General features: G+C 41.2%; 1 protein-coding gene and 1 long non-coding RNA gene across 5 annotated transcripts in view; one reads left to right on the forward strand and one right to left on the reverse strand.

The window, feature by feature from the left end:
* On the reverse strand, positions 1-24,227 carry LOC306650659. The gene is made up of 2 exons (XR_013760984.1): positions 24,104-24,227; positions 1-1,910 (listed from the first exon to the last, which is right to left on the reverse strand). It is a non-coding gene; the product is annotated as an uncharacterized lncRNA (long non-coding RNA).
* Positions 24,227-25,812, forward strand: part of WDR45 (WD repeat domain 45) — a 5,563-nt gene continuing 3,977 nt past the window's right edge. The window contains exons 1-2 of one of the 4 annotated variants that reach the window (XM_079122765.1): positions 24,227-24,382; positions 25,741-25,812. In XM_079122765.1, coding sequence (XP_078978891.1) covers positions 25,758-25,812 — 55 coding nt within the window. In that variant the 5' untranslated portion in view covers positions 24,227-24,382; positions 25,741-25,757. The remainder of the gene's footprint in view (positions 24,383-25,740) is intronic. The other 3 variants (XM_079122767.1, XM_079122766.1, XM_079122768.1) reach the window with 3 other exon arrangements.

The raw sequence follows: 25,812 nt of genomic DNA on the forward strand, positions 1-25,812 counted from the left end.
GTACCAGGGATTGGACTCAGGGGCACCCAACCACTGAGCCACATCCCCAGCCCTATTTTGTATTTTATTTAGAGACAGGGTCTCACTGAGTTGCTTAGCACCTCACTTTTGCTGGGGCTGTCTTTGAACTCTCAATCCTCCTGCCTCAGCCTCCTGAGTCGCTGGGATTACAGATGTGTGCCACCTCACCAGGCTGGAAGCCTTTTTTACCATCCTGAAGTGGCATTCATATATGTTACAAGTCTTGGTGGTGTGAAGCTGCTGCCAAAATCAGGCCCATGTCCATTGAATGCCAAGGCATCATCATGGTGACTAGAATATGCCTATCAGGAATCCCAAAACACATCTCCAGGGCAGGCAGGAAGAGAACCTTGTCTGTTTTGTTCACTGCAGTATGCCCCCATCTAGAACAAGACCCTGCATGCAATGAGTAGAAAATGGTTTAGGTATCTACTGTCCTCTTCCAACAAGGCTTCCCAGTCCTTCCTTAACTTCCCCTACCAGAGGAAAATTAGAAGAAACAACTCATGAGTGCCAGGGGTCCAGCCTCCTATCATAGAATTGAACATACTGTTCACTGAGGACATGGACAAATGGTGCTTTGGGATCCCAGTCCTGGTGGGGGTAGGTGAGGACTGGGTTAGCACAGAAAAGCAGAGACATCTATAAAGAATGGCTCAGTGTAAGCCTAACATGGTGGAACATGCCTGTAATCTCAGTAACTCAGGAGACCAAGGCAGGATCACATTTGAGGTCAGCCTCAGCAACTTGGTAAGGCCCTGTCTCAAAATCAAAACAAAACAAAACAAAAAAGGAATGCCTCAGTGTACTGGGAGTATAGTATGTTGGTATAGTATTAGAATACTTGCCTGGCATGTGTGGGGCCCTGGATTTGATCCCCAGAACTGAGGTGGGAGTGCTGGCCAAGTGATTAAAACTACAGTGTGAAGCCCTCCAGAACAGCCCATCTCAGCTTTACCTTCTGGTAACTTTTAAGTGCTTCAGTTTTTTTCATCCACAAAGTGAACATAATAATAGTAGTTATGGTTATTGTTATGACTAAATGAGATCATTCGTGTAAAGTAATTAGGACAGAGTTTGATAAGGCATAATTATGCATTTTTTAACAAAAGAGCTGAGTGAAGTGGATGAAAGAAATATCACTTTTTTTTTGCCCAGCATCTCCCATCCAGTCAATCCCCTCCCCACACTTTCTGGTCTGACCAACTCTCCCTGTAACCAATTTTTGTAGCCTCTAGAAAATACTCACACCTCAGTCTGTGTGCTTAGAAACGTGCACACCCAAGCATGTGACGGTCCTTGTGTGACCCCAAGTGTGTACATTCCCCAGTCTGTGTGACCTCAGGAGTGATACAACCTGGAAGCAGCCATGCCAGGCGTGGAGAAGAACGCACTCAGGATGATACCACTACCAAAGGACGGCCATCTTGGAATGTACCATTTTGTTTCTGGGGAAGGAGTACGGAATACAGTGAAGGAATGTCTCCTTCACGTACAGGAACGGGCCTGCTTGTCCCAAGACCTGGTCCTGTCCTGTCTACTGACACTTGCCTCGGACGAATCTCGCTCTTCTGTCAGCCCTCAACCTCTTTCACAACTGCCATTTTATCCTCTCACCCCTTTATTTTTAAATTTTGAACCAGCTTTCAACGCAGCCTGGCAGACAATTGGCTCAGGGGTGGGACCATTGCGGGCTCTGATTGGTGGATGAATGAATTGATGCGCATAAAGCCCCACCCACACTCTTTGCACGCCCAGCTCCCATTAGTCACTGCTTCGGAGCATGTGTAGTGGTGCTAGTCCGCCCACCATCCGTCAATGCCGGTATTTCGTGGGTTTCTTTCTAGAGAGTGACCTCCAGTGGTGCCTCACTGTGTCGCATTATTCACCTGTGAAGGAGCAGAAAAGGGTGCTTACTGTTGGAAGTTAGTGATGGTACACGTCAGGGTGTGATACCCGTTGAACCGGGCATTACCATCTTAACCTTTGTAACAAGCCCAGTTTGGTTTTGTTACCTGAAAAGAAAAGAAAAAAAAAAAAAAAAGTTCTTAAATTCATTTATTTTTTAGTCTCAAAACAAATAGTATTGTTTTGAGTTTGGATCTGCTAGTGGGACACTCACAGTAGATAACTGGTTGTCTCAAACCACAAATCTCACTGAACACTGTTGTGCACGCTTATAATCCCAGCAACTGGAGACTTAACCTGGAGGATCGCCAAGTTTCAGATCAGGGTAACTTAACAGGACCCTGTTTAAATTTTTTAAAAGGCGGTGGTGCTGTGGCTCAGTGGTAGAGCACCTACCACCCACATACACACACTCAAAAAAAAAAAAAAAAAAGAAAGAAAGAAAGAAAGAAAAAAGGAAAAACGACAAAATACCCACAAAACAAATTGCAAAATGAATAACCCGTGCTCTTTTGATAGTGTTCTAAAGTTATGTGAGTTTTACTCCTCTGACAAAACAGGTACAAAGTTTAAAGCCTTCTAAAAGCTCTAAATGAGCCAGGCATGGCACTGCACACCTGTAATCCCAGTTATACTGGAGGATGAGGCAGGAAGATCTCAAAGTTCAAGGTCAGCCTGGGCAATTTTGTAAGACCCTGTCTCAAAATAAAATGGGCTGGAATGTAGCTTAGTGGTAAAGTGCCCCCAGGTTTAATCCCAGTACTGGAAATAAATAAATGTATGGTAAAAATGGCTGGACCTTTGACAAATTTTTGAAAAATAAATACTTTGTTTCTCTCATATTTAAACTCATGGTTTTGGAGCAGTAGACCTGGTCAGGTGGAACAGGGTTGGCACAATCGACATGTATTATTTAATACATATCTAGGTGATGTAGCCAGTTACTTGTTTTGAAGTTTGCAATTTTTACACTGCACATATGTAAAAATATAAAGTATACATACCATGTGCATGTGTCATAAAAGAATACATATAAATAAACATATCCATATGGATACAGACATAGATGATAATAGTAGAATAGTGAAGCCTTGGGTTACAGTGCTGGGTTATTTACATGCTGAAAGGGAAGGAATATTGATAGTTTAACTTGGTGCCCAAAATTTTAGGAATATTCAGCCTTGTGGCCCTTACCTCCAACAGGCAGGACACATTTTCCTAAAATTAGACTGGAAACTCAAAATCTGTTCCCAGTGCTGCCTCCACCACTGAAAACCCAAGCCGACCTATAGTCCTGAGAAAGAGTATTTTATTTATTATTATTTGTGGTACTGGGGATTGAATCAGAGCTTCATGCACACATAGGCAAATGCTTTACCACTGAGCTACATCACCATTCCCTTCTCTCTCCAATTTTTTTGGTACCAGGGATTGAACCTAGAGGCACTGAAACACTGAGCCTCATCCCCAGCCCTTTTTTATATTTATTTTGAGACAGAGTTTTGCTAAGTTGCTTAAGACCCTGCCAAATTGCTGAGGCTGGCTTTGAACTTGTTATCCTCCTGTCTCGGCCTCCTGAGCCACTAGGATTTCAAGCATGTGCCACCTCCCTTCCCTTTTTTCTAGTGTTGAGAAAGGGTTTCACTAAGCTACCCAGACTGGCCTTGAACTTATGATCCTACTATATCAGCTTCCCTACTATCTGGAATTCACAAGCATGTGCCACCACATGTGGCTAACATTATTACATTATATATTTTTTTATGATGGGGATCAAACACAGGACCTCATTTATGGTAGGAAAGCACTCTACCACTGAGCCAAATTCCCAGCCTCAAGATTATTATTTTAAATATGTGCATATAGGGTATTGGGATGCTGGGTAGAGAAACCAATGGTGGGCACTTGCCATTTGCAGTGGTACAAGTGTCTGTACTCCAAGTTACTCACGAGTCTAAGAGCAAAGGATCATTTGAGCTTTAAAGTTCAAGAAAAGTAGGGCTGGGATTGTAGCTCAGTGGTAGAGCACTTGCATATAGTACATGTGGGGCATTGGGTTTGATCCTCAGCACCACATAAAAATAAATAAATAAAATAAAGGTATTTTATCCATCTACAACTATTTTTTTTTAAAAGGGCTGGGGATGTGGCTCAGTGCTTAAGCACCTCTGAGTTCAATCTTCAGTACAAAAATTAAAAAAGTGCTGGGAATCTCTCCTCCTTCCCTAATACTCTGAATATCAGCTTGTGATATCCCTGAACAGCCTAGTGATTTGGGTATCACAAAGTAAAAATAGATGCCTGGCTACAGTGGAGTCTGTGACCAGAGAGGTCCAGTGAACTTCTGAGTCACTTTCCTCATCCCAAAGATTTACTTCCCCAAAAGAAATAAATCATGTACTAAAATGAGAACAAGTAAGTAGAGTAAAACACCTTGTAATTGATTTACAAAAAATGCATTTGGGGCGAATCATTTGCAAAGATTTGAATAAAATTGTGTTTCCACCCAATTCTTATGTTGAAGCCCTAACTCCAAATGTGACTGTGTCTGAGATAGGGCCATTAAGCTGAGGTTGAAGCTCAGTGGTACATCCCTTGCCTAGCATTCATGAGGCCCTGGATTCAATCTCCAGCACCACAAACAACCCACAGCCCCAAACTATGTGTGTGTGTGTGTGTGTGTGTGTGTGTGTGTGTGTGTGTGTGTGTGTGATAGCACCTTTAAGGAAATAATTATGGCTAATGAGGTCATAAGGGCAGACCCCTACTCTAATAGAATGGGTGTCCTTATAAAAAGGGGAAGAGACATCAGGGATGTGAATGCACAGAGAATAGGTCATGTTCACACACAATAAGAAGGGCCCCATCTGCAGGCCAAGGGGAGGACTGACCAGAAACTAACCCTGGTGGCCCCCAGAGACGCAGTCAAGCGCCTTGGCTGTTCTTAAAATTATGGGTGATAACTACTGGAAATGCGGGGGGGTGGAAAAGTTTTTAAAGGAATTACAATCATTCACCAAAGAAGTGTTTCTGCAAGGCTTACTGTGGGCGATGTTGGTATATAATTTCACTACTTTATTAGTCTGAACCACCAAAATGAAGGTGCTATCTAATTTCAAATGTAGAAAAAGTATCCTTCAAGTCTCAGAGAGAAAAGACAATCAAAATTGCCTATTTTAATATGTTTGTTCCCTTGGTTCAATCCCCCAAATAATAATAATGATAATAAGAACAACAACAATAATAATATATTTGCCCATTCTATTACACATTTTTTTTTCATTGTGAAAGTGTAGTTAGAATTTTCAATGGGTTGCAAAACCAAACTCATGATGTTAAAATACATTATTATCTTCAGCAGCAACTCCTGGGCATTAAGTAAGGGGGAAGGAAGGCTTCCTCATGCAAATTATAGCTTCTCCTCATGATTTTCTAAAACATTCTTTAATGCAATATTATTGAGAGGATCTTTTATTTCCTGCCAAATGAGCATTCAGTTTCAGGATATGAATTTACATTTGATATTTTTATGAAGTAGTAAGTGTGCGTGTGCGTGTGTGTGTGTGTGTGTGTGTGTTACTGGTGATAGAACCCAGGGTACTTTACTATTGAACTGTATCCCCAGTCCATTTCATTATTTAATTAATTAATTTATTCATTTGCTTATTTATTGGTACCAGAGATTGAACCCAGGATGTTTAACCATTGAGTCATATGGCCAATCCACTTTTTTTTTTTGGTACCAGGGATTGGACTCTGGGGCACTTAACCACTGAGCCACATCCCCAGCACTATTTTGTATTTTATTTAGAGACAGGATCTCACTGAGTTACTTAGCGCCTTGCTGTTGCTGAGGCTGGCTTTGAATTCAAAATCCTCCTGTGTCAGCCTCCTGAGTCGCTGGGATTACAGGTTTATAACACCATGCCCAGACCATGTAATTATTTTAAAATTTGTTGTTAATATTATTAAATTTTTGGTACTGGAATTGAATAAGGGGTGCTTTACCACTGAGCTACATTCTCAACACTCTTTAATTTTTTTTTCTTTGAGACATGGTCTTACTAATTTGCTTAGGGCCATGCTAAATTGCTGAGATTGGCCTTGAACTTGCAATATGCCTGCCTTAGCCTCCCAAGTAGGTAGCATTACAGGTGTAAGCACCAACACCTGGCCCTTTTTATTTTTAATTTCGAGACAAAGTCTTGCTAAATTGCCCAGGCTGTCCTTGAACTAGTCATTCTCCTACTTCAGCCTCCTTCATCACTTCACCACCACTCCAGACATCAATGAATATCTTGAGTGACAATTATTCACAGGCACAGAGTTCAGCCCTGTGGTAAATAATATGGGCAGAACAGCAGCCTTACAGAGGCTCTATTTAGAGAGAAAGATGTACCAGTCACCAGCCAATTTTTTTTTCTTTTATAATATTGGGGATTGAACCCAGGGATACTCTACCAATGAGATTCACCTCCCCCTCAGCCCTTATTATTTTCTATTTTGAGACAGGGTCTCACTAAATTGCCAAAACTGACCAGGAATTTATAATCCTCCTGCCTCAGCCTCCTGAATTGCTGAAATTACAGGTGTGTGCCACCATGCCCAGCTATCAGGCATTTGTTGATTACTTGACTCCACAATGATGAACTTAACAGCAATTTAGTTAATAACCCATCTCATTCTAAACTATTGCTATGGAATTGTCTTTTAAAATACATTAAACCAGGCTGGGCATGGTGACTCATGCCTATAATCCCAGCAACTTTCAAGACTGAGGCAGGGAGATCACCAAATTCAAGGTCAGTCTCACCAACATATTGAGTCTGTCAGCCACTTAGCAAAACTGTCTCAAAATAAAAATAACTGGGGTCTGGGCCTGTAGCACAGTGGCAGAGCGCTTGCCTAGCATGTGTGAGGCAATGGATTCGATCCTTAGCACCACATAAAAATAAGCAAATTAAAAGAAAAAGGCATGCTGTCCAACAACAAAATTTTTAAATAAAAATAAAAAGGGCTAGGAATATAACTGAGTTGGTAGAGTGCTTGCCTGACATGCACAAGGCCCTGGGTTCAATCCCCAGTACCACAAAAATAAATAACTATAAAATATTATAAAATATTTAAAAAATAAAAGTAAAAAGAACTGGATTTGGTCAGCCATAAAGAATAGAAAAAAAATTTTAGCATTTGCAGGTAAATGGATGGAGTTGGAGAATATCATGCTAAGTGAAATAAGCCAATCCCAAAACACCAAAGATCAAATGTTTTCTCTGATAAGTGGATGATGATACATAATGGGGGGTGGGTGGCAGGGGGTTAAGGAAGAATGGAGGAACTTTGGATTGTGTAGAGGGAAATGGGGTGGGGGGAAGGAAAGATAGTAGACTGAGACAGACATTATTACCCTATGTACATGTATGATTACATGAATGGTATGAATCTACATTGTGTACAACCATAGAAATGAAACGTTGTACCCTATTTGTGTACAGTGAGTCAAAATGCAGTCTGTAGGGCTGGGGATATAGCTCAGTTGGTAGAGTGCTTGCCTCGAATGCAAAGGCCCTGGGTTCAGTCCCCAGCACCGCCAAAAAAAAAATGCAGTCTGTAAAAATAAAAAGGGAAAAAGAAAGAACTGGGTTTGGGCATAGTGGTGCATGCCTGTAATCCCAGCAATTTGGGAGACTGGGGCAGGAGGGTTGCCAAATTCAATTTAGTGAGACTCTTTCTCAAAATTTAAAAAAAAAAAAAAGGACTGGAGATATGGCACAGAAGTTAAGTGCCCTGGGGTTCAATCCCCGGTAACAAAACAAAAAAAGAAGTGAGAATATAGTACTGTGGTCAAGCACCCCTGGGTTCAATCCCAGTACCAAATAAATAATAAAAAAAAATTAGATACATAGACAGATTTAATTTAATATAGTTAAACCAGGGGCAGTGGTGCACACTGCTAATCCCAGTGACTCAGGAAACTGAGACAGGAGGATCACAGGTTCAAGGGCAGCCTCAACAACTTAGTGAGGCCCTGAGCAACTTAAAAATATCCCATCTCAAAATTTAAAAAATGAAATAAAAAGGGTTGGGGATGTAGGTCAGTGATAAAGCACCCCTGAATTCAATCCCCAGTACAAAACAAGAAAAAGAAGAGGAGGAGGAGGAGGGGTGGGGAAGGAGGAGGAGAAGGTGGAGGAAGGAGGCATTGGATGAGTGAATAATGAATGTGCGAATGGGACTGGGTGTGTGGACTTGGTGTATTGCTCGTGATGGTACAGCACTTGCCCAGCAGTTTTCGAGACTGGAAAGTTCAGTATTAAGATGCTAATAGCTGGTGAGGGCCTTACTGCACCATACCATAACAGAAAAGCAAAAAAATAAATAAGGGAGAGAGAGAAAGAGGGGTTGAGTACATCATTTTCTAGGGTACCCACTCCCATGGTAAACAACCCATTCCCTCCATAACACATTAATCCATTCACTTCAGCCTTGTAGCTTAATGTGAGGTCCCATCTTCCAACACTGTTCCATTAGGGATTGATTTTAAAACACATGCATTTGGGTGGAACACATTCCATCCACAGCAGAACAACTTAGTGAGATGCTGTCTCAAAAAATTAAAAGGTAGGCTGAGGATATAGCTCAGTTGGTAGAGTACTTGCCTGACAAGCACAAGGCCCTGGGTTCAATCCCCAGCACCACCAAAAAAAAAAAAAAAAAAAAAAAAATCTGGTGCCAACCCTAGTACTACCAAAAAAATGCTTTACAACAGCCAGGCCCACCTGTAATCCCAGCTACCCATGAGGCTGAGGCATGAGAATTCCAAGTTGAAGATAAGCCTTGGAAATTTAAGAAGAACCTGTCTCAAAATAAAATAAAAAGGCCAGGGTGAAACATGCCAGCGATTTGGGAGGCTGAGGAAGGTAGATCACAAATCTGAGGCTAATCTCAGCATGTTAATGAGATTTTTCAGCAACATAGTGAGATCCTATCTTAAAAGAAATAAGACTGGGGATGTAACTCAGTGGTAAAGCACTCCTGGGTTCAATCCCCAGTACAAACACAAAAACAAAAAATCTGTGCTGAGACTATGGGTGTTTGTCGGAACCTTTGGAGTGCATCATTCACATTTTTTTAGGAGTGTTGGACATGGAACCCAGTGCCTTAGTGAAGCCCTAAGAAACTTAGTGAGACCCAGCCTCAAATTTTGTAAAAATACAGTAAAAAGGGCTGGGGATGTGGCTCCATGTGTGATGGACCGACAGATCTGGCTCCATGAGAATGTTATAGGCTAGACTATAAAGGAAATGACTAAACAGACTCCATTTTGCTCTGAGACTTCATGTTATGTAGGAAATAAGCTTCTCCCATGGGAACACCCCGCCTCTGTACCCATCATCAGTTACTTAGTGTGACATGTTTAACAATACAGAATGATAATTCCTATGTAAAGAAACATTGCTCTCTTTTGATTCCTATTGCTCCTAAACAATGTACCATGTGAACAGTGATTGTGTAGATGTTAGTAACCATTCTTTAGTTTGTACCTAGGTAAGGGTCATTTTGACCCACTTCCCCTTCTGTTGATGATCTCATGATGTTAATGCGTAATTTCAAATCATAGCAACAGACATTTATGATTAATGTGATTTTTGGTATAAGAACCCCTACAACCCTATGGTCGGGGCTGTTCTCCCAATAGCCATTTTTTGGGGCATTGTGAGAGACAGTCAGCCGTCCGGCTTAATAAAGACTCTCAAATTTGGACTTCTCAGTGGTGATCGGTCTGTTCTTAAGTTGCGCCCCATGACACATGATTAAGTGCCTGTGGGTTCAATTCCTGGTACTGAAAATAAAGAAAGAAAGAAAGAAAAAAAAGAGAAAGGTATCTGTTTCAGAACTTGGGAAGAATAGGGAGCCTAATTACAAAAAGAAAAGGTCTATCTTTTTATTTTACTTTTCCTTCTATAATAAATCCTTTTTTCACTTTGATAATGAGAACAGATAATATCATGCCCTTGAATTAGGAAATATTAAATTTAATTAGGAAAAATTTAAGCAATTTTGGGCTGAGAGTATAGCTCAGTGGTAGAGTGCCTACCTAGTATGCACAAGTCCCTGGGTTCCATCCCCAGCACTGCCCAAAAATTAAAAGTTAAAAAAAGCAATTTTGGCATACAACTCAAGAACCAAATTGTAAGGGAAAAGAGCAAAAATCCCCTTTTCATCCGTTATAATTTTTTACGATATACATATATAGATATAGATATATAGATAGCTATAGCTTGATGTATATTTACTGTCCTAAATTGTTCTAAAATGCCCTGCTTAATGTATCTAAGCTGGGGATGAAAATGAGATGTAAGAACATAAAAATCTTATCCATATTCAACATAAAACCATAAATATTTAACTGGGGGCTAGGGATGTACCTCAGTGGTAGACACTTGCCTAGCATGTTGAAAGGCCCTGGGTTCAATCCCCAACACTATGAAAAAAATTATTTCTTTCTTTCTTCCTTCCTTCCTTTCTTTCTTTCCTTCTTTCTCTTCTTTCTTTTTCTTCTTCTTCTCCTTCTTCTTCTTTTCTTTCTCTCTCTCTCTCTCTCTCTCTCTCTCTCTCTCTCTCTCTCTCTCTCTCTCTCTCTCTCTCTCCTGGTCTATCTGTATATACCTAAGAAAATATACATTTAGAAAATAACCTAAGACTAATGCTTTTTGTGTTCATTTTTGATGATCATTGGCAGGCATTTGTTTTCTATTTTCTAGGTTTGTGAGTCTAGGCATAAAGATTCTCTGGGTGAATGCCAAGTTTCATGAGCAAGCACAAAATTATAGGGAGATTCAGTACAGGAAAAAGCCATATTTGAGCCATGTATCCGTGAGGATCTAGTAAGGAAGATGTTCCCACATTCTCTTGCCCTATCAGGTCTGGAAGGCTGCTCTTCAGAAAGGGTTTCATATGAGGTCTAGCTTTCCATCCATATAACAAAATATCTGAGATTATTAACTTATAAAAAGAACAGGTTTATTTTATTTCACAGTTTAAGAGATTCCAATCTAGATCAAGTAGACCCACTGCTTTTAGGCCTATAGTGGGGGTGTTGTGAATAGCACATGGCAGAGCACACCAACTAACCTCATGGCCAGGAAGAGAAAAAGATAAAGGGGTATCCCCCAATCCCCACTGGGGTCACACCACCAATGACTGAAAGACCAAGGATCCACCTCTCATAAAATCCATCACCTCCCAATAGCACTACCCTGGGGACCAAGCCTTTAACACATGGGCTTTGAGAGATATTCAAGATCCAAAATATTGGCAGGCATGGTAGTGCACACCTATAATCTCAGTGGCTCCAGAGGCTGAGGCATGAGGATTGCAAGTTCAAGACCAGCCTCAACAACTTAGTGAGGCCCTAAATAACATAGCAAGACCCTGTCTCAAAGTAAAAAATAAAAAGAGCTGGATATAGAGCTCAGTGATAAAGTGCCCCTGTGTTCAGTTCCCCAGTACCAAAAAAAAAAAAAGCAAAAAAAAAAACAAAACCAGATCCAAAATAAAGCAGTCAATTCACATAGCAACAACGATTCTTTGATAGTTCTTTTTTTTGTTTTTTTTTTCCATTTTTCATTTGCTTATTTTTTATTATTTATTTATATTTTTATTTTTGGTACTGGGATTGAACCCAGGGCTTTCAACCACTGAGCCACATCCCCAGTCCTTTTTATATTTTATTTGAGACAGGGTCTTACTGAGTTGCTTAGGGCCCTTCCTATGTTGCTGAGGCTGGCTTTAAACTCACAATCCTCCTGCCTCAGTCGCCTAAGCTTCTGGGATTACAGGTGTTTGCTACCATGCCTGGCTTTTTATTTTTTATTTTTATTTTGTTTTGACTGTCTTTTTTCTCTGAGGTAAAATGATTTAATTGGGGTTGGGGATGTAGCTCAGTAATACAATGCTTGCCTGGTATGTGAAAGGCTCTGAGTTTGATCAACAGCATCTCAAAAAAGAAAAAGATTTTCAGCATGAATTGATGTTGAATGACAAACATTGCGTAATTCACCATCCCCTGCACCACAGTTAATTTTGACCCACCCAAAATTTGAGTATGTATTGCACTGAATTTGAAAAATGAAGACTTTTTTGTTTGTTTTGGTTGTTGTTTTTTTTTTTTTTTGTACTGGGGATTGAACCCAGGGGCAATTTGTCACTGAGCTACATCCCCAGCCCTTTTTATTTTGAGACAGGGTCTCACTAAATTGCTTAGGGCCTCAATAAGTTGCTAGGGCTGACCTCAAACTTTCAATCTTCCTACCTCAGCCTCCTGAGTCACTGGAATTACTTGTGTGTGCCACTCTGTGTAGCTGCAAAATGGAGACATTAATTTGAGAGGTAATACATTTTGAGGTACTTTATAAATACAGTTATCCCTCAGTATTCAAGGAGGATTGGTTGCAGGAACCCCCACTGATACCAAAATCTGCAGAGTTCAATTTCCTTAAAAAAGAGCATATTATTTGGGGTTTCTTGATTTTTTTTTTTTCAGTATTGGGAATCAGACCCAGGTGTGCTTTACCACTTTACCACTGAGGTACAATCCAAGCCTTTTTATTTCTTATTTTGAGACATGGTTTCAATAAGTTTCCCAGGCTGACCTTGAACGTGCTATCTTCTTTCTTCAGACTCCAAAATTGCTGGAATCACATGCATTAACCACCTTTTCCAACAAAACAGTATAGTATTTTCATATAACCTATGCATATCTTTCCTGTAAAGTTAAACCATTTCTAGATTACTTAAAATACTTAATAACAATATTATGTAAATAGTTGCTATACTACATTGTTTAGGGAATAAATTACAAGGAAAAGTTGGTATGTGTTCAACACAAATGCAGGGTTTTACCTATTTATTTATTTTTCCATTCTGGGGATTGAAACCAGGTAGCTCAACCATTGAACCACATGCCAGCCCTTTAAAAAATACATATTTTGAGAGAGTGTCTCGATAAAGTTGCTTAGAGTCTCACTAAATTGCTGAATATGGTTTTAAATTTATGATCCTCCTAGATTACTGGGATTATAGGTGTGTGCCACCACACCAGTACAAATGCAGTTTAAAAATTTTTTTTTCAGGGACTAGGGATGAGGCTTAATGGAAATGTACCTGCCTGGCATGTGTAAGGTCCTGGGTTCAATCCCCAACACTATAAAATAAAAACACATTTTCAGTCTGCAACTGGTTGAATCCATGGATGTGGAACCTATGGATATGGAGGACTGCCTGTACTATCACACAAAAATCGAGTGAAATTTTCATAATAAATCAGTTTTAGTGGCGAAGAAATTTATATTCCATAATCAGTAGCACTGTAATTGGAACAAGCATCAGATTTACAGGAATGAAAGTCATAACGATGAAGTCCTACTATGTATCATACCTTTATAGAACTTACTAACAGTCCTAAAAGCTCATATGCAATGCAGGTATTGTTATCTTGGTATTACAAATGAGAAAACTGAGCCTTGCAGATGAAATAACATGCCCAGGATGAAAGATTTGTCAAGTTTGTCTGATTGCAAAGCCCAAGCTCCACCTCTGTCTCTCCAAATGATAAATGGAGTAGTCATAGAAGTCTTTCCATAAGTTCTCTTTACTGTATAACAAATTACTCCAGAACTAAGCAGCTATAAACAACTCACATTTATTATCTACAGTTTCTGATAGGGGACACAGTGTTACATGCCTGTAATTCCTGCAGCTAGGAAGGCGAGGCAGGAGGATCAAAGGAGTTCAAAGCCAGCCTCAGCAAATTAGCAAGGTCCTAAGCAACTCAGCAAGCCCCTATCTCTGGATAAAATATAAAAAAGAGTTGGGGATATGGTTCAGTGTCTAAACCCCCCAGGGTTTAATCCCTGGTACAAAACCCCAAATAAACAACAACAAAACTATAGTTTCTGTACCTTAGGAGTCTGGTCACAGGTTAACTGAATCCTCTGGCTCTGGATCTGGCACAAGGTGGTCATGAAGGTGCCAGCTAGGGCTTTGGTCTTATCTGAAGACTTGACTGGTAAAAGACCCAGATCCAAGCCGACTCACAGGGTTGCTGGACCAAGGGCCTCTGTTCCTTGTCACATGGGCCCCACCATGGGTCAGTCCATGGCATGGCAGTTAGTCTCAGCAGAAAAAGACAAGAAGAGGGCCAGAGGAGCTGGGAGTGGTGGCACACACCTGTAAGCCCACAGGTCTGGGAAGTTGAGATAGAAGGATCATGAGTTCAAAGACAGATTCAGCAATTTAGTGAGGCCCTCCACAACTTAGTGAGACCCTGTCTTGAAATAAAAATTTTTTAAAAGGCTGGGGATGTATCTCAGTGGTTAAGTGCCCCTGGGTTCAATTGCTGGTTAAACAAACAAACAAATAAAAACAGGCCAGAGAGAATGACAGCAAGAGGGAGAGAGCACTAACATATCACAAGCCAGTGTTCTGAAATCTAATCATGGAAGTGACAGCCTGTAACTTTTACCACATTCCATTGATTAGAAGTTCATCACTAGGTTTCAGCCTACACTGAAGGGGAGGGAATTCCACAGGGTTGTGACTGTCAGAGGTGGACTCATTGGGAGCCATGAAGGAAGCTACTGACTACAGTCCTCTTTTTTGGATCTACTGTTAAAGAATTTAGTCTTGGGGCTGGGGAGATAGCTCAGTTGGTAGAGTGCTTGCTTTGTAAGCACAAGGCCCTGGGTTCGATCCCCAGCACCCCTTCCCCCCAAAAAAAGAATTTAGTCTTATTCTTAGGAAAGAATAGGTAATGATTAGGTGGCACTGTTGTTGCACACCTGTAATCACAGGGATTTGGGAGGCTAAGGCAGGAAGATTGCAAGTCTAAAGCCAGACTCAGCAAATTAGGTAGACCTTGTCTCAAAATAAAAAATAAAAAAGACTGGGGATGTGGCCCAATGTTAAAAAAGACATAATGATCAGTATTCTGAAGAACTTTAGACTTTAATACACTTTAAAAATTAAATTATATATATATATATATATATATATATATATATATATATATATATATATATATATATTCGGTACTGGAAATTTAACCCAGGGGTGCTCTACTACTGAGTTACATACCCAGCCCCAGTTTTAAAAATATTTTTAGTTCTAGATGGACATAATAAATTTATTTTATTTATTTTATGTGGTGCTGAGGATTGAACCCAGTGCCTCACAAATGGTAGGCAAGAGCTCTACCACTCAGCCACAACCCCAGCCCCATTTCTATTTTTCTTTTGAGACAGGATCTCACCAAGTTGCTTAGGGCCTCACTAAGTTGCTGAGACTGGCCTCGAACTTGCAATCCTCTTGCCACAGTCTCATGAGTTGCTGGGATTACAGGCGTGCACTACTGCACCTGGCTAGAATACATATTTTTTAAATTAATGAAAATCACTAGTGAAGACAAATTACACACACACACACGCACAAACACACACACACAACACATATAGTTATCATAGAAAAAAATAAAATATGTGATAGATAATTTAGAAAATTATATCAAAAGCCATACATGCGGGACTGGGGTTGTGGTTCAGTAGTAAAGTCCTTGCCTAGCATGTGTGAAGCACTGGGTTCGATTCTCAGCATCATATATAAATAAATAAAATGAAGGTCCATCAACAACTAAAGAAATATTTTTTAAAAAGCCATGCATGCCCAGTGTCTTGGGAGGTTGAGGCTGGATGATCACAAGTTTGAGGTCAGTCTGGGCAACTTATTTAAAAAATAGCCAGGCGTGGTGGTGCACACCTGTAATCCCAACAGCTTGGGAGGATGAGGCAGGAGGATTGCAAGTTCAAAGCCAGCCTCAGCAATGGCAAGGTGCTAAGCAATTCAGTGAGACTGTCTCTCTAAATAAAATACAAAAATACGGCTGGGTATGTGGTTCAGTGGTTGAGTGCTCCTGAGTTTAATCCCGGGTACCAAAAATAATTTTTTTTTTAAATAAAGGGGCTGGTGATGAGCTCAGTAGTAGAGCACCCATTGGTTCAATCCCTAGTCACAAAAAATAAAATTAAAAAATATGCCCCAAAGCACACAGCAAGCATCACACTGCATAGAGGAATTTTAGATCCATGTCCTTTAAAACTAAGAACAAGGATGCCCAGCATCGCCACTGCTGACTGATAAGCCTTAGCAAGGTGGCCAGTAATTAAAGTATCTTTCCATACTAGCAATAGCAACCAATAAATGTCTTCATATATTACCCTTACAGATTCTGCTCCCCTGGTTGAACCCTGATGATACACAGGATAATGAGAAATGTGTGGTCTATAGTCCCAGTTACTGAGGAGGCTGATGCAGCAAGATTGCTTGAGCTCAAGAGTAAGAACAGTATGGGCAACATAGCAAGACAAGGTTTTCAAAAATATAAATAAATAAGATATTAGATGTGGGGAAAACCAGTGTTTTTCCTGCTCTCAAAGAGCCAACACAACAGTTTGACACCAATTTGTGTGGGGGTTGTTTCCTCACATATTAAGCAATCAGTTCTGCCATTAACAGCAGTGGGGTGTCCTCTGATTCAATTCCATCGTGAATCTAACTGCAGAGACCTTCAGATTCCACAGGTTGAGGGTTCAGGCTCACAAGACTCCCTGCTACTTAAGATCCAAGTCACAAAGAACAGGTTGTAACCTGTGCTGCTTAACAACCACCTTTTATTTGAACCATGACCCATTCCTTTGGTTCAGTTAACTTGTTTGAGCAGCACAGAAGCTCAGGGAAATACTTATGTTTAATCATTTATTATAAAGGATATTACAAAGGATTCAGATGAACCAGCCAGATGATAGAGATGCGCACAAGGTATGAGAGAAGTGATATGTCACCCTCCTGGAACCTGCACATGTTGACCTGCCATCTGTTGAGAAGCATCCAGGACCAAGTACTTTTGAGTTTTTAAAAAAATTTTTTTTTATCATTATAGATGTACAGAAAGCATTTATTTTATATGTATATTTTTATGTGGTGCTAAGGATTGAAACCAGTGCCTCACACATGCTAGGCAAGTGCTCTGCCACTGAGCTACAGCCCCAGCCCACTTTTGAGTTTTCATGGAATCTTCACTGCATAGTCATGATTGATTAAATTACTAGTCATTGGTGTTCACCTTAACCTCTCCCCTAAACTGGAAGGAGGTCAAGGGCAGGATTAAAGCTCTAACCCTCTAATCACAGGTTTGGATGCCCTGGCCACAAGTCCCCATTTTGATGCTGTCCTGGATTCCCTAACTACCCATCATCTCATTAGCATATAAAGGCATTTATCACTTAAGAAATTTCAATGAGGGTTAAGGGCATACCTCAGTGGTAGACCCTTCTAGAATGCTGGAAGGTCCTGTGTTTGATTCCTAGTAAACCACCCCCAAAGGAAAGAAATTTCAAGGAGCATGTGCCTGAAAATGGGGCTAAATATTTACTTCACAATATCACACAGGATAATAAAAGCAGTGTGGTACTGCTACAGGAAAGGAACAATGAAACAGTAGGGAAGTCAGTGCAAGACCCCTGCATGGACAGAAGCCAAATGTGCATAAATGACAGCACTGTTCCATGAGGAAAGCATATATATGTCAATAGATGGTGTTGGAAACTGGTTTGAACTGAAATAAAATACTAAGTTCATACATTACACAACCAGCAATGGTAGACTCTGGATGGACTAAAGACCTAAATGACAAAGATGAAACTGATTGAAGAAAATGTAGGAAAATATAATGTAGGAGAGAAAGCAGGTCTTCTGCGGGGGCGCCTAGCACATAAAACTCATGCCAGGGAAGTGTGCCTGGCGCATAAAGACCCATGCCAGAGGTTGGTAATCTTCCTCTGGAGGATGATAGCAAGGACTCGTCATAAGTTGGGTGCTGCCAAGGCCTTCCCTGGAAGACGATAGCAAGGACTCGTCGTAAGTTGAGTAAAGCTGGAGCCCCTTCCTCAGAGTGTTAATCTCTCTTCCTTTTTTGTTTTTCACCAGAACTCACAATATTACGCGGATTAATCATGTTTAATAAAGTTCTTCGGTTGAAGGATGATGGGAACACAAACAGTTCATATGAGTCAACTCAATTCCAGTAAAATAAAATTCATTTGTTTACACAAAGCACTAATATTCCTATAGGGAATGGTGGACATTCTGAAGCAATATGTCTTGTGATGTTTTTGTTAACTTTTACAAGACTCCCAGACATCTAGTTGCATATAAGTGATTCTCTTAGCTTCAGTGATCAACATATTTGTTACATCTGGTTTCTTCTGCAAAGTAATGAGCCTCCCACAGAAATACATTATATTTAGTTCAAAAGAAAAGTTTTAGTTCTTTTAGATGAAGATTTTTTACTCTGAAGATAATAACTTGGTTCTTAATAGTATAATATGATTTAACATAGCATAAACATGTAATTATAGTCATGAAAAATTAATAACAAATTATTAGAAGTTATAATTAATCTTAGCAGTAAGAAATCAAATAGAAGTTAAACTTCAAGGAAAAACAGGTGGTATACAACAACTTGCCTTTGTAAGTTTCGAGTCAAGGATACTTCATTGTGGGGAAGTGTCAAGTAAGATAAGATATTACCAGATGGCGCCTGTCGGCTAAATACCCAAATCCTTCTTCTGTTATCTATACCCTTGAAACTCCCTCCTTTATTCTTAGTAAGTTTGTAAAGGGTATAAAAATTGCTGGTGAATTCAATAAACTTGTCAGCAACCTAACACTGACCTGAGTCTGTGTGGTTGCTGTCCATCGCCGACGCTGCGCCGCCTAATCTTTTGGGGCTTTTACATTTCAGGCCATCAAGGACCCTTGGACTCTGCTGCTAGGGCTGGTCCCCGGCAGTCTTCAAGAAAATGTTCAAAGCAGCCAGGTGTAGACGTGCACACCTGCAATCCCAGCTACTCAGGAGGCTGAGGCAGGAGGATTGTTAAGTTCAGGGCCAGTCTCAGAAACCTAGAAAATTTTTTTAAAAAATGAAAAGGCCTAAGGATGTAGCTCAGTGGAAAAGTACCACTGGGTTCAATTCCCAGCTGCCCAAATAATAATAATAATAATAATAATAATAATCTCTAGTGTTCTTTATGTAGTTCACTGATAAGAGTGCTTCCCAAGCATGCAGGAAGGCCTGGGTTCCCTCCTCAGCCATGTGACGACATAACACAAAAAACTCTGCTTAACAAAGTAAAACCGTGGGCAATTTTTTAATTATTTTTTTTTATTTTTATAGACTGCATTTTGATTCACTGTACACAAATCGGGTACAACTTTTCATTTCTATGGTGTACACAATGTAGAGTCACACCATTCATGTAATTATACATGTACATAGGGTAATATTGTCTGTTTCATTCTACTATCTTTCTGTCTCCCACCCCCTCCCACACATGGGCAAAATTTTTAACCTGATTTCAAAATGTGAGATATTTAAGGATGTAAAGTTATGGAGATATTCATATCTCAAATTTTCAAGGAATTCTTGAAAATCAATTTTTTTTCTTTTTGTTTTTCTTCCTTTTTTTGGTACTAGGAATTGAACCCATAGATGATTAACCACTGAGCCACATCCCCAGACCTTTTTTATTTATTTATTTTTTAATTTTGAGACAGGGTCTCACTAAATTGCTTAAGGTCTTGCTAAGTTGCTGAGACTGGCTTTGAACTTGCAATCCTCCTTCCTCAACCTCCCAAATCACTGGGGTTACAGATGTGTGCCACTGTGCCCAGCATAAAAGGCAGCAATCTCAAAAGAAAAATGATCAGACAGTTGACAGAAGATAAAACCCAAAAAGCTGGCCTGGAGGTGTAGCTCAGTGGTAGAGCACTCACCTAGCTTGCTGGAGGCCCTATGATCCATCCTCAATTTAAATAAAAACTACAAAAGTCAAGCAAGTGCACGAAAAGATGATTGAATTCAATAATCAATGAAATGTAAGTTAAATTGAGAAACCAATCAATACTTATTTGACTGTTAGACCTATAAAAGCTAGAAAATGCCAGGCATGTGGTACATGCCTGTAATCCCAGCAGCTCTGGAGGCTGAGGAAGGAGGATCTGAGCTCAAAGTCAGCCTCAGCGGGGCTGGGGAGATAGCTCAGTTGGTAAAGTGCTTGCATTACAAGCACAAAGCCCTGGGTCCGATCCCCAGCACTGCAAAAAAAAAAAAAAAAAAAAAAAAAAAAAAAAAGTCAGCCTCAGCAATTTAGCAACTCAGCAAGACTCTATCTCCAAATAAAATATAAAAATGGGCTGGGGACGTGGCTCAGTGGTTAAGTGCCCTTGGGTTCAATCCCCAGTACAAAAATAAAAGCATAGAAAATGCACAGGAAGGGCCTGTAGGGACCAAGAATGTAGGCTTGAGAACAGGAATATAAACTGGGAAGGGCCCTTCTAGAACAATAACATGATGTCCTTCACCAAGTGGACGGGTTTGCTTCTGGGTGTACATCTCAAAGCACAAATCCTAGGGGTCCAGTCAATAGCAGTCTCTAATGGTACAAAGAATTAGAGGCAGCCAGGGCATCTGTCTATGAAGAAAGGATAGTGTCAAAGGACAAAATTGCAAAGTAAGTATCTTTTTTTTTTGGTACTGGGGACTGAATTCAGTGTGCCTTACCACTGAGCCACATATCAATCCCTTTTTACTTTTATTTATTTATTTTTTAAATTTTTTGGTGCTAGGGATTGAACCAAGGGGCGGTCAGCCAACTGAGCCACATCCCAGCTCTTTTTATTTTTATCATTCTAGACAGGGTTTTGCTAAGTTGCTTAGAGCCTCACTAAGTTGCTAAGACTGGCTTTGAATCTGCAATCCTCCTGCCTCAACCTCCTGAATAGCCCTTTATATTTTAAATTTTGAGACAGGTCTTGCTAAATTGCTTAGGGTCTAAATTGCTGAGGCTGACCTTGATTTTGTGATCCCTCTGTTTTAGCCTCCTCAGTTACTAGGATTACAGGCATGTGCCCTGGCACCTAGTGGAAAATCTGTGTGGGTAGTACTAGAGATTGAACCCAGGGATGCTCTGCCACTGAGTGACAATGCCACCTTTTAATTTTGTATATTTATTTATTTTGGTACTAGGGTTTGAACCCAGGGGCACCTAACTACTGAGCCATATCCCCAGCCCTTTTTATTTTGAAACAAATTCTACTAAGTTGCTTAGGGCTTGCTCATTTGCTGAGGCTGGCTTTGAACTTGAAATCCTCATCTCAGCCACCTGAGTTGCTGGGATTACAGACGTGCACCACCATTCCTGGTATTTTAGTTTATTTTTATTTATTAGTATTATTATTATTATACTGGGGATTGAACTGATGGGCACTCGAGCCACATACCCAGCCCTATTTTGTTTTCAATTTAGAGACAGGGTCTCACTGAGTTGCTTAGCAACTCACCGTTGCTGAGGCTGGCTTTGAACTTGCAATTCTCCTGCCTCCGTCTCCCAAGCTGCTGGGATTACAGGCATGCACCACTGCACTGAGCTATTTTGTTTATTTATTCTGAAACAAAGTCACACTAAATTTCCCAGCTAGCTTTGCACATGTCATCCTCCTGCCTCAGCCTCCCAAGTAATTATGAGTACAGGCATACATCACCATGCCCAGATCAATTTAAAAATTTTATTTGGCTTTAATTGTGACTACAGAATTGGGTAACACTTTTTTTCATAAAAGAGAATAATTATTCCAATGAGCTGAAAAAAAGGTGGCTAGTTTATAGACACAGAAATGTTGAAGGAAGCTGTAACAAACAAACCAAAAAAAAAAAAAAAGCAGATTGTTCATTTCAAAGTTACTTTCCTTGTACAGCAGGGACAGGGAGAAAGAATAGTGGAAAAATAACTGATTGGAATTGGGCCCAGTGGTGCATGCCTATAATTCCAGCACTGGGGAGGCTAAGGTAGGAAGATTGCAAAATCAAGGTCAGCCTCAGCAACTTTGTGAGGACTAAAGCACCTTAGTGAAATCCTGTCTCAAAATTTAAAATAAATAAATAAATAAAAAGGGCTAGGGGTGTGGCTCAGCGGTAAGGTGCCTCTGGGTTCAATCACAAGTACAGATAAAAAAATTGGATAATATCAGGTTACTTTAGATAATTTTTTGTGAAAGAATTTAGGCAAACTGAAACTGAATTTTAAATCTGATCTTCAATAAATCAGGATTACAGAGATAACAGCCAAATTTCTCAAAAAGGCCAGTTTCAATTGGCATGATAATGGAATTCCCTCTGTCTTAATCTTTATACACAGAAAAAGGTAGCCGAAGGCCTGGGACTTAGATAAGTGGTTGAGCACTTGCCTAAGACACGCGGGGCCCTGGGTTTCTTCACCAGCACCACAGAAGAAAACAAAATGAAAAGTTCCACTACTGAATGGCAAAAATGGAACTGGGAATGTAGTTAGGTAGTGGAGAACTTGCCTACCATTTACAGGGCCCTGAGTTCCATCCCCAACTGCAAAAACAACAATAAAACCACTCCCAAGGCAAGAGTATGAGGGCAAAGACCACTTGACCCAATCACCATCCATCCAATGGTCATAAACTTGGGGATTAAGCCTCCCGTGCATGAATTTGAGGAACACATTCAAACTATAGCAACACTCAAAGATTCTCTAATATTTGGAAATTGTATACAAGTGGAGGGGTAGCCAGAGATGGAGAAAACCAAAAGAGTAGGAGTAAAAAACTGTGGACTGCATTGGGATGTCACAGGAGAGTGTCACAAAGTGATTGCTGCTTTGGAAAGATTGTTACTCATCAGTGATCTGGTTAACAGCAGTCTGAGAGATGTGGTAGTGATAGAAGCCAAACTGAATTAAGTTAAATATGGTCTGGGACAAGAGGAAGTAGAGCCTGAAGAAAGCCAGAAGATTGGCTTTGCTGAGGAGTCAAAAGGAGTCATGCCTAGGAGGGTATACGGGGTCAAATTGCACAAGTAAACATTTCCATGGGTGTTAATGACACATGATGTGAAACAACTTAGATGACCATCAATGGGGGAATATTAGTTAAAAAGAGGAATTAAACAGATGTTCTTATAATTAATGAGGCATCAAAACAATACTTCAGGGGCTGGGAATGTAACTCAGTGGTAGAATGATCGCCTAGCACATGCAATGACCTGTGTTGCATGTCCAGCCCCACCAAAAAAACAACCAAACAAAAACAACAAACAAATAAAATACTTTCAAAGAAAGAGTAGGCTGGGCGTGGTGACGAATGCCTGCAATTCCAGGTACTGGGCAGGCTGAGGCAGGAGGATCACAATTCAAGGTCAACCTGGGAAATTTCTCAAGACCTTCTCCAAACATTTATACACACACACACACACACACACACACACACACATACACATACTACCTGGGAATATAGATCAGTGATGGAGCAAGCCTGGGCTCAATCCCCAGTACCGCCAAAAAAAAAAAAAAAGGAAAGGATGGATGGACTGCATTAATGTTTTGTTTCTTGTATTTTATTTAGAGACAGGGTCTCCCGGAGTTGCTAAGCGCCTCGCCATTGCTGAGGCTAGCTTTGAACTTGCTTTGAACCCTCTGTCTCAGACTCCGGAGACATTGAGATTACAGGCGTGCACCACAGTATCCAGCTGCATTAATGTTAATATTCTGATTTTAACAACTGATATTTCTTACAACTGTGTGTGAAACCACACTTGGCTCAAAACTTTTAAGAAATACTTCCAGCATGTACATAATTTGGAAGTACTTTGGTTTTACAGTAAGCATTCATACTTTTTATCATCAAAAAACTATTTTTCATTTTGTAAATAAAACAGGACCAGAGGTGCAGTGAGCAGAGCAAAATTCCATCTCTGCCTTTCCCTGGTCAAGGAGATAGAGGCTCAACTTTCAAGGTTTCTAAGAACGGCTATGACCAGAGCCTTTCAAGCCGCCTCCCTAACTCCGGGAGGACTCCTATGACAAACAGCCGGGAGCTACTCTAGCCCCGCAGGAGGGCCACGTCTTGTTAGCCTGGAAGGTTAAACGCCTCTGGCTATCTATGGGTTAAAGAGTTGCCTGCTGGGCGCATTTCCGCTTAGTAAGGGACGGCCCTCTCTCTTCCCAACTCCTTCTTGGTTCCCTCGCCCTCGGACAACCTTGCCTTTAGGGAGCCTCGTTCCCCACAGCCAACTTTCTACTGCTCCCTCAGCCACCTGGTATCAGTCGGGATGCTCAAAAGACCTGCGAATCGGGCGAGGAGTGTTGCAGCCGAGTTTTCAGGTCTTGTAGAGTCACTTCCGGTCGCAGACTCCCTCCCCCGGAAGCGAGGCCTGATGTAAACACCGGAGCCGGGCACCAAGGCCCGGGAGGTCAGAAAGCCGGGCCGCGGGCGGCACCGACAGCGAGGCCCGGGGTCAGGGACACACGGAGGTCAGGTTGGTGAAGTGGGTGGGAAGCTGGAGCATGATCCCAGGGTTAGTCGGGGTCATGGTGGGTGTGTCTCGAGGAGGGAGGGGTCTAAGTAGGTTAGGGGTCTAGGGCAGGGGTTTTAAAGTGAGTGTTGGTGTTGCAAGGAGTATGAGAGCAGTCTTAGAAGAGACCTGAGGTATCCCGTATAGGGTTCTTGGGTGGTGCTGGTATTTGGAATGGAATGGAGATCCAAAAAAGGGGGTACTGGAAGGAGGAGCTGTCCAAAGTATAGGTCTTGGGGGGAGGGGTGAAAATGTCAGCTGGAAGGTGTTAAGTGGGGGAAAGGTAGGAAACTAGAAGATAGGCAGGGGGTGCATCTGGGCAGAGGTCTTGGGTGAGATGGGATTTGAAGGGAGGATGGGGGCTCATTAGGGCAGGAATCTAGGGAGGGGGGAACCTGAACAGGCTTTTTACAAGGTTAAGGTTTTCTTACGAAAGGGTTTTGGGTGGTGTGTCCTGGGAAAAGGTTTTGAGAGGTAGCTTTTCCATGGACCAGAGTCTTGGTGAGGAGATACAGGTTCTAGAGAAGCAATCTGAGGGGTATGGGGTTCCTGAAGGTGGATCTAAGCCAGCTCAAGTAGGATCCAGGAACAGCAGAGCACAAGAAATCAGGTGTTCCAGGGGTGGAAGATTTAGAGTGATAGGGGAATGCTGAGATAGGGTCTTCAGCTCATAAGGGGATTCAGAGGAAAGTCCATGCTGGCCTTGGTGGGCAGAGTTTACAAGGTGTGAGAAGAGGTTGGGGGAAGTCTGTGAGGGAGTAAAGTGTGAGAAGACTCAGGTGTATGAATGGGTTGGGGTAGAGTAGGAAGGACATGAGGGAAGTTCCTGTGGGTGGTGGACCACACATTGCAGTCAGTCTCAGGAGGTGCAAGAATAGGTGGATGGTAAACCCCTTTTCCCCTAAGCATTGACAGTCTGGATGCAGGTGTGAAGATCAGAAGTGGGTAGGCAGTGGTTTAAGGCCACCTTAAGATTGACTGGGGGTAGGAGGAGGTATCATTGGGGCAGCACCCACCACATTACTTCCTGACAAGTCAGTAAGGCTCAGTGGCTAAGAAGGAGGTAGGAAGACTAAGTCAGTATAGGCCTGGATCTGGGATTGAGAAAATATGTGTGAAACATCTGGGGTTCCTGGCCATTCTGTTTGGGGCTTTGGAGCTTAGAGCAGAGACTTTAGGACTCTCCTGTTTTATCTTCTCTGTAGACTGGCAAAGAAGTTAGCAGAGTGGGGAGGAGGAAGAAGTTACTTGGGGGACAAAAGTTTTCGGGTTTGGAAGGGAGATCCCAGGACCCTTTCCAACTCTATATTATTGGTGTCCAGGGGAACAATCCTGAACAATGACTCAGCAGCCTCTTCGAGGGGTGACCAGCCTGCGCTTCAACCAAGACCAAA

This window comes from Sciurus vulgaris, assembly GCF_902686455.1.
Source record: "Sciurus vulgaris genome assembly, chromosome: X".
Lineage (NCBI taxonomy): Eukaryota > Metazoa > Chordata > Mammalia > Rodentia > Sciuridae > Sciurus > Sciurus vulgaris.